Source organism: Physella acuta, unplaced genomic scaffold (assembly GCF_028476545.2).
Source record: "Physella acuta isolate Inbredline_101_S28 unplaced genomic scaffold, ASM2847654v3 ptg000257l, whole genome shotgun sequence".
Classification (NCBI taxonomy): domain Eukaryota; kingdom Metazoa; phylum Mollusca; class Gastropoda; family Physidae; genus Physella; species Physella acuta.
The window spans coordinates 962,448-979,066 of record NW_026731776.1 but is presented as its reverse complement, the minus strand read 5'-3'; the positions used below and the strand labels follow the sequence as shown (position 1 = coordinate 979,066).

Here is a 16,619-nt window from a genome sequence, read left to right as displayed (position 1 = left end):
TACTTTTAACAGTGCCTGTCTGCCCCCCCCCCCCCCCCCCCCCCAGAAGATTTAGTCCCCCCTCTACCCCAAAAATTTTAAGTGCCCCCTGGAGAAAAAAGTCTGGAAGAAACACTGGTTGTAACTTACATTTTACACACACAGTTGATTGGATATTTATTTCCATTTTTGTCATGCGGATTTTGTAAGAAACAACTGTATTCATTAAATTTTCATTTGCCCCAGATTATTCACAACTGATTGATGCAAGCTTTACAATGGCTCTTGTCCAGTGGAGAATATATGCTTTTCCGAAGCGGCTTCAATTGAAGTTACATGAATGTCTACAGTCAGTACGAATAATATTTCTGTCTCTGTGCTATAACCAGTTCACATCATGGAACACTGCTATGGACACAGCATTCGAACCAATGTTCTGGGTTGTGGATCATACAGCACGTTACATGGGGCCTGTAAGTTTGTTTTTTCTTTCAACTTGGCTCATATGGTTTTTGCTATTTAGTTGAAGTAAGTCCAATTACATTACATTTCTTTAAATAGTTTTTTATTCCAGATAATGATAACTGTGGTTGTACTGTTGACAATTTTTTTTTAAATTCCAGATTATGGTAACAATGGTAGTACTGTTGACGAAAATTTTTTTTTATTCCAGATTATGGTAACAATGATAGTACTGTTGACGAAATTTTTTTTTTATTCCAGATTATGGTAACAATGATAGTACTGTTGACAAAATTTTTTTTTTATTCCAGATTATGGTAACAATGATAGTACTGTTGACGAAAAAAAATTTTTATTCCAGATTATGGTAACAATGATAGTACTGTTGACAAACATTTTTTTTTATTCCAGATTATGGTAACAATGATAGTACTGTTGACAAAAAATTTTTTTTATTCCAGATTATGGTAACAATGTGTTGACAAACATTTTTTTTTATTCCAGATTATGGTAACAATGGTAGTACTTTTGACAACTCTAGTTGTCATGGTGTTCTATGCTTGCATCTTTCCCCACATTTACTATCAAAAAGATATCTTCTGGTCCGTCTTTCATTTTTTCTTCTCTCACTGGCTGCTCATAAACATTGTTTTCAACTACATCATGGCAGCATTCACTCACCCTGGTCACCCACCACAGGTACACTTTTGTTTATCAACCTAACTCAGTTATTAGATTGTTAAGGGTTGTTCTATTACTGATATTTATCAACCTAACTCAGTTATTAGATTGTTAAGGGGTGTTCTATTACTGATATTTATCAACCTAACTCAGTTATTAGATTGTTAACGGGTGTTCTATTACTGATATTTACAACATTTAAAAAGTTTTGGTATTAAAATTGGGGCATTTGTAATATTAGCATTAATATCAGTTTACCTACTTAAAAAAATACTTATGGATTGATGTAATTTCAAATGTCTGATAATGTTTCAGAATGTTTCTCATGTCGTATCAATATGTAAGAAATGTATTGCTCCTAAGCCACCTCGTACACATCATTGCACTATATGTGCGTCTTGTATTTTGAAAATGGATCATCATTGTCGTATCCTTTCATTGGTTTGGTGATTGTTTTGTTTTGCACCATTAAAGTTAAGTTTATCCTCTATAATGTTTAAACACAAACTTTAATTTCATAAAATTTTATTAATTTCCTTTATTAAACTGCTATTAAATACAAAGGAAGGGAAGATAATACCATTTGACTATAAAATAAAAATTTAAAGTAAAAATTCAACTAACTTACAATGGTGCTATGGTTTAATTGTTATAAAATTTGTCGAAACATTTTTCTTTACCAGTAATTAGCTTGGCTTAACAACTGTGTTGGATTCTACAATCATCGTTACTTTTTCCTGTTTGTTGTGTACATGTGGTTTGGTACTGTATATACAACATTTGCTGGTTACGATGTTTTTAAACAACATTTTTTCGGCAACAAAGTAGGCCTATTAATATAAATACTTATCATAAAAACTAATTTATTTTTGGCTGGTATGTAAGATATTACAAATATGTTGATACTGCTAGTTTCATACAATTATTTTATAGCCATCAAATAATAAGACTTCTGTGCTTTCACCGTTAGATGTAATATAGTTTATTTATTTTGTTTTCTAGGAGTTGATAGTCCCAGCTTTCTTTTTCCCAGTCAACATGGTTTATCACATGTGGAAAGATTCTGGGACAGTAAGTAAAAGACAGTTATATCTAAAACACAAGCAGATGGTTTGTCAAAAATTCAAATGAAGTTTAGATCTCAAATAGCTTATACTTGATTATGTTTATAACTTCCTAAACATTTTTTAAAAATTTAAACAAGCAGCTAAAAATTAGTTATTAAAGTTCAGTGTAAAAAATATTTCTTCCCATATTGCCAATTTTGTCTGTTTATTCTCTTTTGTAAACTGTTTTTTTTTAAAAGAACAATGGATTTTATAAAACATATTATAACATAATAAGTGTACTGTAATCAATTTTTAATATGACTTTGTACACCTGTCATATCATTTAAAAAATCTATCATTTGTTTGCAGAAATCAGAGACTAATCCATTATCAACATCATCAGATGGCATTGTCAAGGGTGCTGAGGATGAAGAAATAAAGGCTACACTAGAAGATCAGTTTTTTCACAATGCTGTCATTCTACAATTTCTCTTGTGTGCTGGAGTAGCAGTTGCTCTGGGACTTTTGGGGGTGTGGCATGCAAGACTCATCTCTCAAGGCCAAACCAGTATTGAACAACATATTAACAAGAGGGAAAGGACAAGACTGCGGAAGAAAAATCTTGTAAGTTAACTCTTCCCAATGGAGAGTAAAGGAAGGCAAATTTAAAGTTCTTTAACATTTAACTATTCATAGAGAAATTATTATACATATATTTTCAAAACTTATAAATGTGACATTTTTTACTACACTACACAGGTATATAAAAATCCTTACGATTTTGGAGTGATTCAAAACTGGAGAATTTTTCTTGGATTATGTAAAGGGAGGTAATATATATTTTTTAGATTTTTATAACTTTTTATGTCTGTAATGCTCTACATTACCTGATGTATTTATCAATCCCTTAACCTCAACACATGCTTCCTGCTCATTTCACCGTTGTGCAGTTAATTATTTAATTATGAACATGTGTCCTATGAACCTATAGAATATATCAAATGAAAGTAATTTTAACCCTTAAACACCTGTCATCTGTCTGTTACCCTACCAGAACACATTGTTGTATTTTTTCAGATCATTTGTCCGGCACATTTTGTTGCCATCAAGGCATGATCCAGTTGGAGACGGGATCATGTGGGAAACTGCCACATACAAGCTGGAACGCAATTCTGTTTTGGATCTTTTATGACAAAAATCTAAGACCGAGTAGATATTTCTGTTTTATCTGTGTAATTTAAATGTTGTTTATGCTCATAAAATTGGAAAAAATGCATAATTTATGAGTTTACTGTGGAGAGAAAGTTTTTATATTAAAAAATTCATGTACAACTGTTGGCTACCTTGTTTGATATTATATGTTCATTTGGTTTAATATTCAACAAAATTTCTGACTTTTTATTGTGAGTTGGGCCATATCATGTTAATGTATTTAAACTGGACAAATTTACTACTTGCTGTAAATATTAAATATGTGACCAATCAGGTTGATTTACTGACATATTTTACTTGTGTTTGCTGATATTTCATATTTTAATTATGCTTGCTCATGATATTGAACAAAATGGAAATATGTTTCCATTCAATTGTGTTTTTGTAATAAACAAATAATCCACCTTGAAGAGTAAGTCTGTTGTGTAAAGAGTATCACTGTTAGCTTATGCTGTCTTCACTATTTATCAATGATTGATCCTGCCAGCTTTTTAAACTCTTTTAATTTATTCTTTGTGCTTTAAGTTTTTTGTTTACTATAACTTACTTTGACAAGACAAGTAACTAGTTTCCCACATACTTAGTCCACCCCACGTTGAGGAAAGTAAAGGTGGCTGGGCACACCACCCCTTTATATGCCAAGGTCACAGAAATAGACAAACTCTACTTAATTTCCCCATGGACCATCAGGTCCCAAAAGGAAACTTTTCTTTCATTTTCTTTAGAACAAATGTTTTGATATAAAGCTTTTTATTTACATGTATATATATATGATATGGGACGGTGTTCGAAAACATTCCTGAGTTCACCCAGCTCTAATATGTTCCTAACTCACTTAGGGATAAAAAAAAGCGGCTGGGCATAGCGCTAACAACACTATTTCTTCATTTGCTGAGGTCTCTGAAAAAGATGACTTCTACTTCATCTGCTCCATTTGTCTTGGGCCCAAACGGTAAAAGATATACATTTAATAATGCACCATTATAAAGAAAAGTGTTGACTGCTCAATTATGTGCTGAAGCCCTTCCTAAATCCATAAAATTGTATAAAATTTGGTAATTAAAACTTAATTTTCCATTTATTTTTTTACATTGGACATAAGTGATTCACAATGACATCAACAACAAGTAATGTTAAAGAAGAAAAAGATTCAAAACCATTTGAAGATAGAAATAAAAAAAGTTCCATTTATTTAAGATATGGGATAGAACAATGATAAAAACGTATTCATCATATAAGACAGATGTCATCCATTACTCAAATGTAACATAATCATTTTAAATAAAGATAGTTTAATCAGTTTAGCAGTATAAAACAAAATCACAGATCAATTTGCTGATGCAGAGCAGATACACAATGAGACAATATACTAGGTAATAATTGGGTGCATTTATAGAATTCAGTGAAGTAGTAGATGAAATGTATAACAAATTGCAGTGGCAGACATCTATAAAATAAAGTACCAAATTTGTAATATCATAATTCAAACAAAACATAAGGCACTGGCTTTATCCTTTGAACATTAATTGCCTCAAATACTGCAAAATCTTTCTGAAATACTCAATACTTGCTCTTAAAATAAGGATTTATTTAAACTCTAACTGGTATGTAAACTCTCTCTAGATATCAGTTTAAAAATGTAATCTTAAACAGGATCATGCACAATGTTGCATGCAATTACAGCACTGGTGACACTACATTGATTTTCTTGACATGGGATTGGAATATAATTAGTTCAATAAACAAGTAGCTACTGGACCATTAGGAATATTTATACTGCCAAGTGGTCACTAGTTCATTTTTTAAAATGGATTTTAAATCAACCTGATTGTAGCAATACAATGAGACAATGTACAGTTTCTAATGTACCATTTTAATTGGTTGGTGAGTTGCCTAAGAAAGGACTGATTCAAAACAAAATTTCAGATCAAAAACTTAATGTCATTGAAATAGAACATTTTATAAAAATTAACTAACATAACACAAGATAAATTGCTTTGTATCTGGCAAAACTAAAATGTATAAAATAAGGTAAAAAGCAAGCACAAAGTGCACACATAAATAGATGTACACTTTGTTGGGCTAGTTGTCCAGCAACTAGACGGCATCAAAATAAAGGAACAGTAAATATAATGGAAGTAAGGTTCAAATATGACTAAACCATTACATTAGCATCTTTGTTCATACAGGCTGTACTAACTTAAGTCAACATCCTGCAGGCTGTACTAACTTAAGTCAACATCCTGCAGGCTGTAGCAACTTAAGTCAACATCCTGCAGGCTGTAGCAACTTAAGTCAACATCCTGCAGGCTGTAGCAACTTAAGTCAACATCCTGCAGGCTGTAGCAACTTAAGTCAACATCCTGCAGGCTGTAGCAACTTAAGTCAACATCCTGCAGGCTGTAGCAACTTAAGTCAACATCCTGCAGGTTGTAGCAACTTAAGTCAACATCCTGCAGGCTGTAAGAACTTAAGTCAACATCCTGCAGGCTGTAGCAACTCAAGTCAATATCCAGCAGGCTATAGCAACTTAAGTCAACATCCAGCAGGCTGTAGGAAATTAAGTCAACATCCTGCAGGCTGTAGTAACTTAACATCCTGCAGGCTGTAGGAACTTAAGTCAACATCTTGCAGGCAACTTAAGTCAACAACTTGTGTGTTCATGCAGAGTGCAGCAACTTAGTACTTGTTTCTAAAATATTTCCTCATGTAAAAATTTGAGCATTATGACCAAATATATTTGAGAAACTAATGACAAAAGCTGAGCCACATACTGTACTCATCATTGTGATTCTTAGATGGTGCAATATTGAAGAGTAATCAATGTATTTGAAAGATGGGCGTAGCTTATAAGGCTCAACATCTTTGTTATATTTTTGGAGGGAGATCCACTATCAACTCCCAGTAGACAGATGACAGCACGCCTCACAATGGTTCTTAACATTCAATACAGAAAAACTAAGTAAGACAATAACATTGAATATCTTAGCTAACAAAGTACATGATTGGCTATTTTTCCACCAATTAAAAAATAATCTTAACATAAACATGACACAAAAGGTATGAAAGCATTGACAGAATCAAACAAACACTGCAGCAAACTGGCTCATTACAACTCTAATTTTAGATGACCATTTTTAATCCAGGAAGCACCATTTCCTTTTTTGAAAGTCTGTTTAGAACTTGTACAAGTATTCTGATACTCTTAGAACTTGTACAAATATTCTGATACCATTAGAACTTGTACAAGTATTCTGATACCATTAGAACTTGTACAAATATTCTGATACTCTTAGAACTTGTACAAATATTCTGATACCATTAGAACTTGTACAAGTATTCTGATACTCTTAGAACTTGTACAAATATTCTGATACTCTTAGAACTTGTACAAGTATTCTGATACTCTTAGAACTTGTACAAGTATTCTGATACTCTTAGAACTTGTACAACTATTCTGATACTCTTAGAACTTGTACAAATATTCTGATACTCTTAGAACTTGTACAAATATTCTGATACTCTTAGAACTTGTACAACTATTTTGATACTTTTGATAAAAAACACTGGTTATGTGACTAAATTGAGTATCAGCATCACTTACATTATATAAAGTATAAAGTTTTGATCTGCTTTAAACTTCAGTGTCAACAAGTAATAGCCATTGATGTAACACACTGGCACAATATAGAAGTATATAAGTGCCGTTAAGTTAAATAATTTTAGCAACCTGTTACAGAAACCATACAAAAAATAAAGAAATAGTTGAGATCTTGTAATTAATTATGGTAAAATAAAAGCAGCATGCATCAAATCTAATGTTGACCATAACTAAACAAAACCTCTTACAACAGAAGGCAATTAGGACAGTAATATATCTAGTCTTTAGAAAACAAGATAAATTACACGGAGAGATGACAAAAATTGTGCATCACATAATCAAACAAAAGCTGGACTAGTAAATAACAGTGTAACACCAAACACATGTAATCAAAACCAACAATTAATTCAATGGATTCATAGATCAAAATATACAAGGTAGATATTCAAAAATGGGTAACACCACTTAAATTTAGTTTTAAAAACAGTTTATAACATTCACACCTTCAAAGAAACTTGTCAGTGGTTAACAATCAGCCATACATAAATGTTATGTGCTAATCACTTATAAAGAAATGGACAAAACCTCAGTTGAGTAAAACAAAACATTGAAGAAAATCTTATGACAAATTGGTTTGGAGAAGATTTAATAAGCATCCTATGTTTCATAGGACTGAGGCTAGGATATATACTATTCATTCTATCATGGAGCTGCCATTGTTTGATAAGAAAGTCTTGAATTTTTTTAAAAATTTCACTTCAGAAATCTTTTAGCTGCTGACCAGTGCTCTGTTACCCATCTGACAGGCAAACAATAGTGGTCAGAAATGAGACAAATCTCTGGCCTGCATTCAGTCACCACACTACATTTTGTGTCAACTTATGGCCATTGTTTGTGACAACTAACTTGGCCATTGTTTGTGACAACTAACTTGGCCATTGTTTGTGTCAACTTATGGCCATTGTTTGTGACAACTAACTTGGCCATTGTTTGTGACAACTAACTTGGCCATTGTTTGTGTCAACTTATGGCCATTGTTTGTGACAACTAACTTGGCCATTGTATCAACTAACTTGGCCATTGTTTGTGACAACTAACTTGGCCATTGTTTGTGTCAACTAACTTGGCCATTGTTTGTGTCAACTTATGGCCATTGTTTGTGACAACTAACTTGGCCATTGTATCAACTAACTTGGCCATTGTTTGTGACAACTAACTTGGCCATTGTTTGTGTCAACTTATGGCCATTGTTTGTGACAACTAACTTGGCCATTGTTTGTATCAACTAACTTGGCCATTGTTTGTGTCAACTTATGGCCATTGTTTGTGACAACTAACTTGGCCATTGTTTGTATCAACTAACTTGGCCATTGTTTGTGACAACTAACTTGGCCATTGTTTGTGACAACTAACTTGGCCATTGTTTGTGACAACTAACTTGGCCATTGTTTGTGACAACTAACTTGGCCATTGTTCCAGCTGCTTTTTTCATCTCTAAACATAATTCAACATGTGACAGTAACATGTTACTGATGTCATGTCAAAAAATGTCTGGTCCCAACTGTCCAGTGGCACTGACATGTTACTGACAGATGTCATGGATAGAAAGGGCTTGTTGTCAGCAAATCTCTGCTGCCTTAGTTTTTCTATAACCCATTAGAAAAAATGACAGACTTGTTTTCCTAATGAAGGATGTAAACATGACATGTGACTATATCTCCTAGCAGGGGTTAGTTAAAATTATTTATGCACATCCCAGCCTTACAAATGGTACACTTGCAGAGGGAAATATTTTGTAATCACACAGTGACACTGAAGGTTCAAGTGGTAAATAACATTGATGATACAAATAAAATGTTAAGCAAAAGGACTGTAAGGATTCTACTAATTAACATTACATATGAAAAGTCAATTTAACAAATTAATAGGGTTGTAAGAAATCTACTGCTAAAAGCATGACAAAAATGTATCAGCATTTGGAAAATATGCTTTGATTAATGTGAAAAACAAAAGCTAATTTTGGACATTGAATTAAATGATAAGCCATTTCAAACATGTGACTGCTGGTGACCCCAGCATGTGACTGCTGGTGACTTCACCATGTGACTGCTGGTGACTTCAGCATGTGACTGCTGGTGACTTCACCATGTGACTGCTGGTGACTTCACCATGTGACTGCTGGTGACTTCACCATGTGACTGCTGGTGACTTCACCATGTGACTGCTGGTGACCCCAGCATGTGACTGCTGGTGACTTCACCATGTGACTGCTGGTGACTTCACCATGTGACTGCTGGTGACCCCAGCATGTGACCCCAACATGTGACTGCTGGTGACTTCACCATGTGACTGCTGACATGGTCTAAGTGTTGTCTGCATGCTGACTTGATTAATCAAAACAACTAATGAATGTTAGCCTTTCTAATGTTCAAGAGGAAAATCATGTAAGTTCATTAAAACAAACAGCGGACTAAATATTGATGTCAGATTCTCTATGTGTAATTGTACGGCTCCTCTTTGATAGTAGAGAAAAATCACAAAGAAAGGTTGAATAGAAGAAAGGTCTGCAAACATTGCCAGGCTAGCTAAAAATCTAACCTGGAGAAAGTGCCTTGAAATTTTTTTGAAACAAGTTGTCCTAGTGGACACAAAGACCAAGGAAATGTTACATGATCCTTACACCAGCCACCCTTCAATGACTTGATAAAAACAATCACATTTTGAGAATGGTCAAGGTTATCCTAAGGCCATTTTATGTAGTAAATTGACACAAATAAAACAATAACAACAAGTAGAAGACGAAAACAAGTGTCAGTAAAAGCTTCAGAACAAACATGTCAAAAGAATGTGGACTGAAGTGTTAAAATCAGCTTACATAGTATAGCACACAGGCAACTGATCAAAAGCTTGTGTTAGAGAATGTACTCAAACATTCAAACAGTTGACAGGTAGCCATCAATGTTAACCTCACCACATAGATCTCTTATAAATGTTTGATATTTCTTTTGAAAATGCATGTTCTTTTGAGAAAAATTAACTTTGTACATCAATGTACTTTTGGAAAAAAAAACACTTCAAAGCAGTGTGAATATAATTCAATGCAGCGTAGCACAGTTAAAAAACTAGATGCTTCTAACTACTTGATGCATGTCTTATTGCTCAAGCAAAAAAAAAAGCCACTAAATAATGTATTTACATTTATAAATAGGCAAACAGTTATGTACAAAAATGTAACATACTGGGAAGAGGAGTTTATCCAACTCAAAAATTAATTGTGCAATCCAATTCTATTTGAAGTGAGAAAAATCCTGACTGCCAAACTAATGATATGACTTGCAAGATCTTAAAGTAGCTACAGTCTCTTGTATATCACCTCTTTAAAGACATTCATCTTCAACATTATTGCTTAACTGAAAGCTGAAACCAGCACTTTCTGACATCTAGCCATACATTGGCCACACATCAATGGTTAACCAGCGCTTTCTGACATCACTGGTTAACCTGCACTTTTTGACATCACTGGTTAACCAGCGCTTATTGACATCACTGGTTAACCAGCGCTTATTGACATCACTGGTTAACCAGAACTTTTTGACATCAATGGTTAACCTGCACTTTTTGACATCACTGGTTAACCAGCGCTTTCTGACATCAATGGTTAACCTGCACTTTTTGACATCAATGGTTAACCTGCACTTTTTGACATCAATGGTTAACCTGCACTTTTTGACATCAATGGTTAACCACCAGATGGGCTGATGATTTCAGACATTAAGACTACTTTCCTTAAACAATCCTCATGATTAGATACACAAGTTTTTTGACTTAAGTTAAACAGTTACCCCCTTTTAACAGAATCTTGCGATAACGACATGAAAATTATTGATCATAATCTATTGCCATGCTGTGGTGAAGATTTGCGGTGTTCTATCTCAGCATCCAGATTTTTCATTAGAATGTCATTGAACTCATGAAAAATTTGTTGCAGTCCATCTCTGTCAGTGACTGTGCATCCACGGACCAAAAACTGGCGACTACCTAGTTCAGTGTCTAGCTCCAAATACTGCGTCAACTGGTGTAGAGAGATAAAGATCATAATCAACTTACCAAATACAAAAACTTGTATGGTACTTATTTCATGAAATTTTTAGCTTTTGTCTGTAGCTTTATGAGACATAATACTTTCATTTTTTATACAGTATAACTAAGACTAATGTTATACTGACACAAAATAATTGGCTACTTTACTCATACTGCTGCTTTTTTTAAAAGAATCAACAACAACTTTCTTGTACACTTCCAACTAAACCCATAAAAACTTTCCGTTACACTTCCAACTAAAACCATATAAACTTTTGTTTGCGCTTCCAACTGAATTTAAAGAATTTTAAAACAAGTCAAGAACTGCTTACCTCAGCTGTACTTTTAGCCCCTGGAACATCTTGATAGGTTGCTAAAAGCAACAAGGGCAGAGACTTGAGCTGCTGGTGTTTGACTGCGTTCAGCAGTTCTGTCTTGGCCAGTTGGAGCTTCTCATCAGCTGAGCTGCTGTCTAGCACAAAGATCATGCCCTGGAATACTTGATAATACCTGTCCCAGTAGGGCCTCACCTTGTCACCTCCTTAATATTTGACAGAGGACAAATGCTAAGTAGAGTATTCAAACTGACATTTAGTTCAAAATATCTTGTTCAGTTATTCAAACCCATAATAAATTACATTTACCCCTTACAAATAAAGGTGAACAGTAAAAAGATCTTTTTAGTATGACGAGCTCTTCTGCAATGCCTTCACTTAGTTATTTATGTGGCCCATAGATGACCCATCACTAAAACTAAACAAGTCATGGCAAATGGTCTCCAAATATGTGCCACCAAAAAACTTTTTTTTTACTCTTAGAATCTATAATATAAGATTAAAATAAAGGTGAACAGTAAAAAGATCTTTTTAGTGTGAAGAGCTCTTCTGCAATGCCTTCACTTAGTTATTTATGTGGCCCATAGATGACCCATCACTAAAACTAAACAAGTCATGGCAAATGGTCTCCAATAATGTGCCACCAAAAACAACTTTTTTTTAACTCTTAGAATAATATTATAAAAAAAAATCAACACATTTGCAACAATAATAACTCGGACAAAGCTACGACAAAACAAAGCCACAGCCGTATTTCTAGCCTTGTTCTTAAACGGGATGAATCTATTGTGAGCTATGGCTAAACTTATGTCAACATAAGGAAAGATAAGGGAGCACAGCATTACAAAGAAATATCTGTTTAGCAATGGCTATTACCTATTAACAAACACCCTGTTTAAATAGCATTTTTTTATCCATGGATTTACTATCTTAAATGTTTAACTGTGTCAATTTTAATTATTTACACCTTAAACAATATGGTTTAAGATCCTATGCAATACCCTCATTTAGATATTGAAATTTTCTTTTTTTTCAAAAAGAAATGTCTGAAATTCAGGCAATAATCAGACATAATATTCTCAATAAACATTTATACATTTTATACAAACCTCCTAGCTCTTTCACATCCAATATGCAATCCTCAAACAAAATTGCTTTTATGCTAAAACCTGAAATATTATAATATGAAAATAAAGCTTGACTTTTACTAAACTCTAAAAGACATTAAAAATATTTGCTTTACAAACAAAATCATAAGGAACAATGCATAAATTTAATTAAAAAAAAACCAATGCCTACCAATAGTTGGCTCAATTTTATGCAGGTCATCCCCACTTAGTGTGGCTAAAACAGAGCTTTTCCCAGCGTTCTCAAGCCCTATGCACAACACTGTAAAGTTTGGTCTGGTTGGAGATGGACCCTTACAGCAAAGGCGCCTATATAACTAGAACACAACAAATAAATAGGATAATTTAACATGGCAATCAGTAACATTTACATGCAATTAAATATTTTACCAAAATGGGAAGTATAAAAGGTAAGTACTCATCTGAAGTGCTACTATACCATGAATACATAGATATAGATAGTATATTTAACAACATTTTTATTTCAGAATATTTCCCAAAGAGTTGACACAATCAAATGTAACAAAAACTATTCATGAGCACAGGCATCGTTAGTCATCAAATATTATAATACATATAATCTAAAATTATTAGATCTAACCTTTCAAATACTGTAAGATTATTCAAAGACTGATTTTATGCAGATATTGAAAATACATTCTAATGTTAGAGCATTTAATTTACATAGCATTCAATATGATAGTGACCCCAATTGTAAACAGTCGCCTGCATGGCCCCTGCTCTTTTTTTTTGGTCAATACCACACATATGAGGGGTCACTGTGAGTGCATCCATGAAGACTAAAGCAATCCAAATGTCATAGCATGAACTATTGAACAATAGCTATTTGAGATTGTCTGTAAAGTCACTTTTTATTTTTTCCCAAATCAAGTCATGAATAACATACATACTTGCTCACAGAAGCCTATAGTCTACTACTATGCATGTAAGATTAAAATGTTAAAAATTGGACTCAAAAGATGTAGCCTACATTTCTTTTATAGAATGGCAACATTTATCAATTTCAATAGTATTTCTGTGAAAATAAAATAGAGACCTATGTAACTGAAAAATATCATTGGAAAATTTCAGATACATGTAAAATTGAGTTGTTTAAGTTTAATTTAGCATGAAATGACAGCCTACTGAGAATAGTATCTACAATACACACAAATAGGCCTACTAGCTTATTTTATATTTCAACCTAAACTTTACTCAACTATAGAAAGTGTTAGGCCTAAACGCAGAATTAATATAGAATATTTCAATAGGCCTATAGTTAACTATAGATCTAGATGGTAACTAGGCCTGTAGCTAAAGAATTAGAGAGTATAGACTATGTCACTATAGTTTATATGTCACTAGAGTCTAGACTCTAGTCAGAGTCTAGTCTCTAGCTAGACAGTCTAGCTAGAGTTAGAGACAATCGAAGAATTCACAATTCACACCTAGATCTAGAAATTCACACTTAGAATAGATTCTAGTTGACTAGATCTAGATCTATACTATAATATCTAATTATCTAGATTTAGATAATTATCAGATAAGATATGAATTATGAATGTATCCTAACAAACAATTGTCAATTATTGACAATTATCAATCATATTTACTTTTTATTTAGATCTAGATCTAGGCCTACTCATTTACTGACATAATAAAAAATAAAACGAACACAACTCCTGCCAAAAAAAACTTACAGCGTACAAACCAACCCTGCAAAGAGCGCATACAATTCTGAAACTTTCGCACATCGTAAGGCTATTCAACTTTTCTTTTTAATTATTGCTTTCAGGTATATTAACCATATTGGTTGTAGCGCAAATTTAACATCAAAATTACAGAACCAAACGTTCATTTGCTTAATTCTTTTCTACTGCATAAAATTCTTCCTCTTCCGGAAGCACTTAACACGGCCAGGACCACTTCAATGATGTAACTTTTAAAAAAATAAATTGCTAGAACGTCTAGCTTTAGATTTAGTCTAATTTAAAATCTGTTAAACAGAAAAAAAAAATCATAGAATGTGGGTGGTTTTATTTTTGTAATTATGTATTCTATGTCAAATTTGTCAAGTTAATCTCAATTATTCTTTAAAAGTCTAGCTACAGAAATAAGCGTTAACTCCCTACTTCGGCTGTGACTAGATCTATCTAGGTCTAGGCCGGCGTAACACTGGTGGTGCGAGGGTGAAACGCACTTAGGGGGGGGGGGGGGGGGGGCACGCAAAAATAAATAAAATTGAAAATTGTACATAGTTATAGCAATACGAAGCAAATTTTCTTATTAGACTTAACAGTCTACGTTGCAATTTATTCAACAAAACAACAAAAAGCGCGTGTTGCTGATAAAATTTAGTAGAGGTATTCAATAATGTAATTTCTTTATAGTTATTTAGATCTAAAAAAACCTACAAAATAAACCTACAACATTTCAGAAACACAAGCAAACAAAGTTAAATACAATGTTTATGATAGGGGTACTTATTGTTGTGAGAAGTGGTGGACTGGGACACACAAATGGGTAATGTAATAAACTTAATTTGATTTTTTTAAACCGTTAGTTGGTTAACTAACCCTTACTATACTATAGAGCATACCTTTCTTCGTGCCCAGTCGCGTAAAATTCAACTTTTCGTTGCGTTTCCTCAAGCTCAACCACTTGAATTTCCCCATTATACAAAGCTAGAGGCCAATGCTCAATGTGTTTAAGCTTGTGTTTTGTTAGATAGTTCGTAGGCGACGGATTCAACAGAAGCGTCAGACAATAAAGAAGTAAAGAAGATTCTGTGTAATGCGTGAAACACAGTGTAGTTCAGCCCAATCTTGTTGATCGTATGGCGACGACGGCCACGCAGCTGAAGTAAGTAATGAATCAGACGAAGGGGAGCGACCTACTGGGGGGGGGGGTATAACTACTTGCAGAGTATATCAAAATAAACGGGACAGCGTGGTCGAATGGTAGAGCGAAGGTCTCGAGTTCGGATCTCGGTTCGGAATTGTAACTGTATGAGTCCTTGAGTCCATCAAGCTCTGATGGGTTTTAGACTTACATTGGGAAAAGTAAAGGCGGTTGGGCATAGAGCTGACCACACCATCTCTTCATGTGCCGAGGTCAAGAAACATGAACTCTGCTTCACTGACCATTGACTAGGAACTTAACTATATCAAAATAAACAAGAAATCCAGAACAGAGGTCAGTGGGCTTATGCTAATTTGCAAACTGAACGTGTCAAGAGATTTAAAAAATTCAAAAGAAAAATTAAGCCGGCGGTTGCATCACCTCCTTATGCCGATTTCGGCTGAATGCCATATACAATTTGACAAACTGGCTCTTAAGAAAAGATTGGACATTAGTCAGTCAATATGAAGTGATATTCCCAATTTGGCCGGTCAGCAGAGTTTCTTCCAGGCATCTCTCTGTTGACCGCCCCCCCCCCCGGAGAAAAAATTCTGGGTCTGCCGGTCAGTTCCCACTTTGGCAGATTTCACGGTTAGCGTCGAGATTCTAGAGATCTATATAGATGCCGATAAAATGCAAATCAAGCAAAGAAAATTTACTTATCTTTCATGTTGCATAAATACATGTACTTTTGTAAAACATACATAAGTCCGTTTAGTTCATATAAACTCGGTGCCCTCGGGCTTTGGTCTATAAAACAAGTTAATAAAAAGTCTAGTGACAATTTAAGCGCAATTTCCTTATGTTATCCATAACAATTTTTAATTTTTTGTAAATATCATCCTATAAATATAAACTCCTACACGATGCTCAGTTTAAATCATCCTAGGCCTACACGATGCTCAGTTTAAATGTTCTTAATTAATTTTTTGTGATCGAACGAAAGGATATTTTTGAAAACTTTCTTCGGCAATATTGGTCTAAATTATGGCAGGAATCGATTGGTAAATGTTTCAAGTCGCTAAGTGGTCTGGTTGCCGGGATATGGATAAAAAACTGCATTTGATCGAGGTTTTTTGGCTTTTCCGGGAAATCCAGGAAGGAATTCCGGGATTTTTTTGGCCCACAATCATCCTTGGAACTTGCTTAACATATTTGCTTTTGGAACTAGTCCTCGATATTGTTTCGTTGA

General features: G+C 33.9%; 2 protein-coding genes across 5 annotated transcripts in view; one reads left to right on the top strand and one right to left on the bottom strand.

Annotated features, from left to right (window-relative positions):
* Positions 1 to 3,784, top strand: part of LOC131938779 (palmitoyltransferase ZDHHC16) — a 38,419-nt gene extending 34,635 nt beyond the window's left edge. For all 4 annotated transcript variants that reach the window (XM_059296950.1, XM_059296951.1, XM_059296952.1 and 1 more), the window contains exons 2-9: positions 226 to 452; positions 946 to 1,140; positions 1,438 to 1,549; positions 1,813 to 1,946; positions 2,125 to 2,193; positions 2,541 to 2,795; positions 2,931 to 3,001; positions 3,249 to 3,784. In XM_059296950.1, coding sequence (XP_059152933.1) covers positions 258 to 452; positions 946 to 1,140; positions 1,438 to 1,549; positions 1,813 to 1,946; positions 2,125 to 2,193; positions 2,541 to 2,795; positions 2,931 to 3,001; positions 3,249 to 3,363 — 1,146 coding nt within the window. In that variant the 5' untranslated portion in view covers positions 226 to 257 and the 3' untranslated portion in view covers positions 3,364 to 3,784. The remainder of the gene's footprint in view (positions 1 to 225; positions 453 to 945; positions 1,141 to 1,437; positions 1,550 to 1,812; positions 1,947 to 2,124; positions 2,194 to 2,540; positions 2,796 to 2,930; positions 3,002 to 3,248) is intronic.
* A 2,198-nt stretch (positions 3,785 to 5,982) lies between these two features.
* Positions 5,983 to 14,418, bottom strand: LOC131938785 (ADP-ribosylation factor-like protein 15). The gene is made up of 5 exons (XM_059296973.1): positions 14,227 to 14,418; positions 12,699 to 12,843; positions 12,509 to 12,568; positions 11,397 to 11,605; positions 5,983 to 11,056 (listed from the first exon to the last, which is right to left on the bottom strand). The coding sequence occupies exons 1-5, from the start codon at positions 14,278 to 14,280 to the stop codon at positions 10,871 to 10,873; spliced, it is 654 nt and encodes a 217-aa protein (XP_059152956.1). The 5' UTR covers positions 14,281 to 14,418; the 3' UTR covers positions 5,983 to 10,870.
* Positions 14,419 to 16,619: the final 2,201 nt, after the last annotated feature.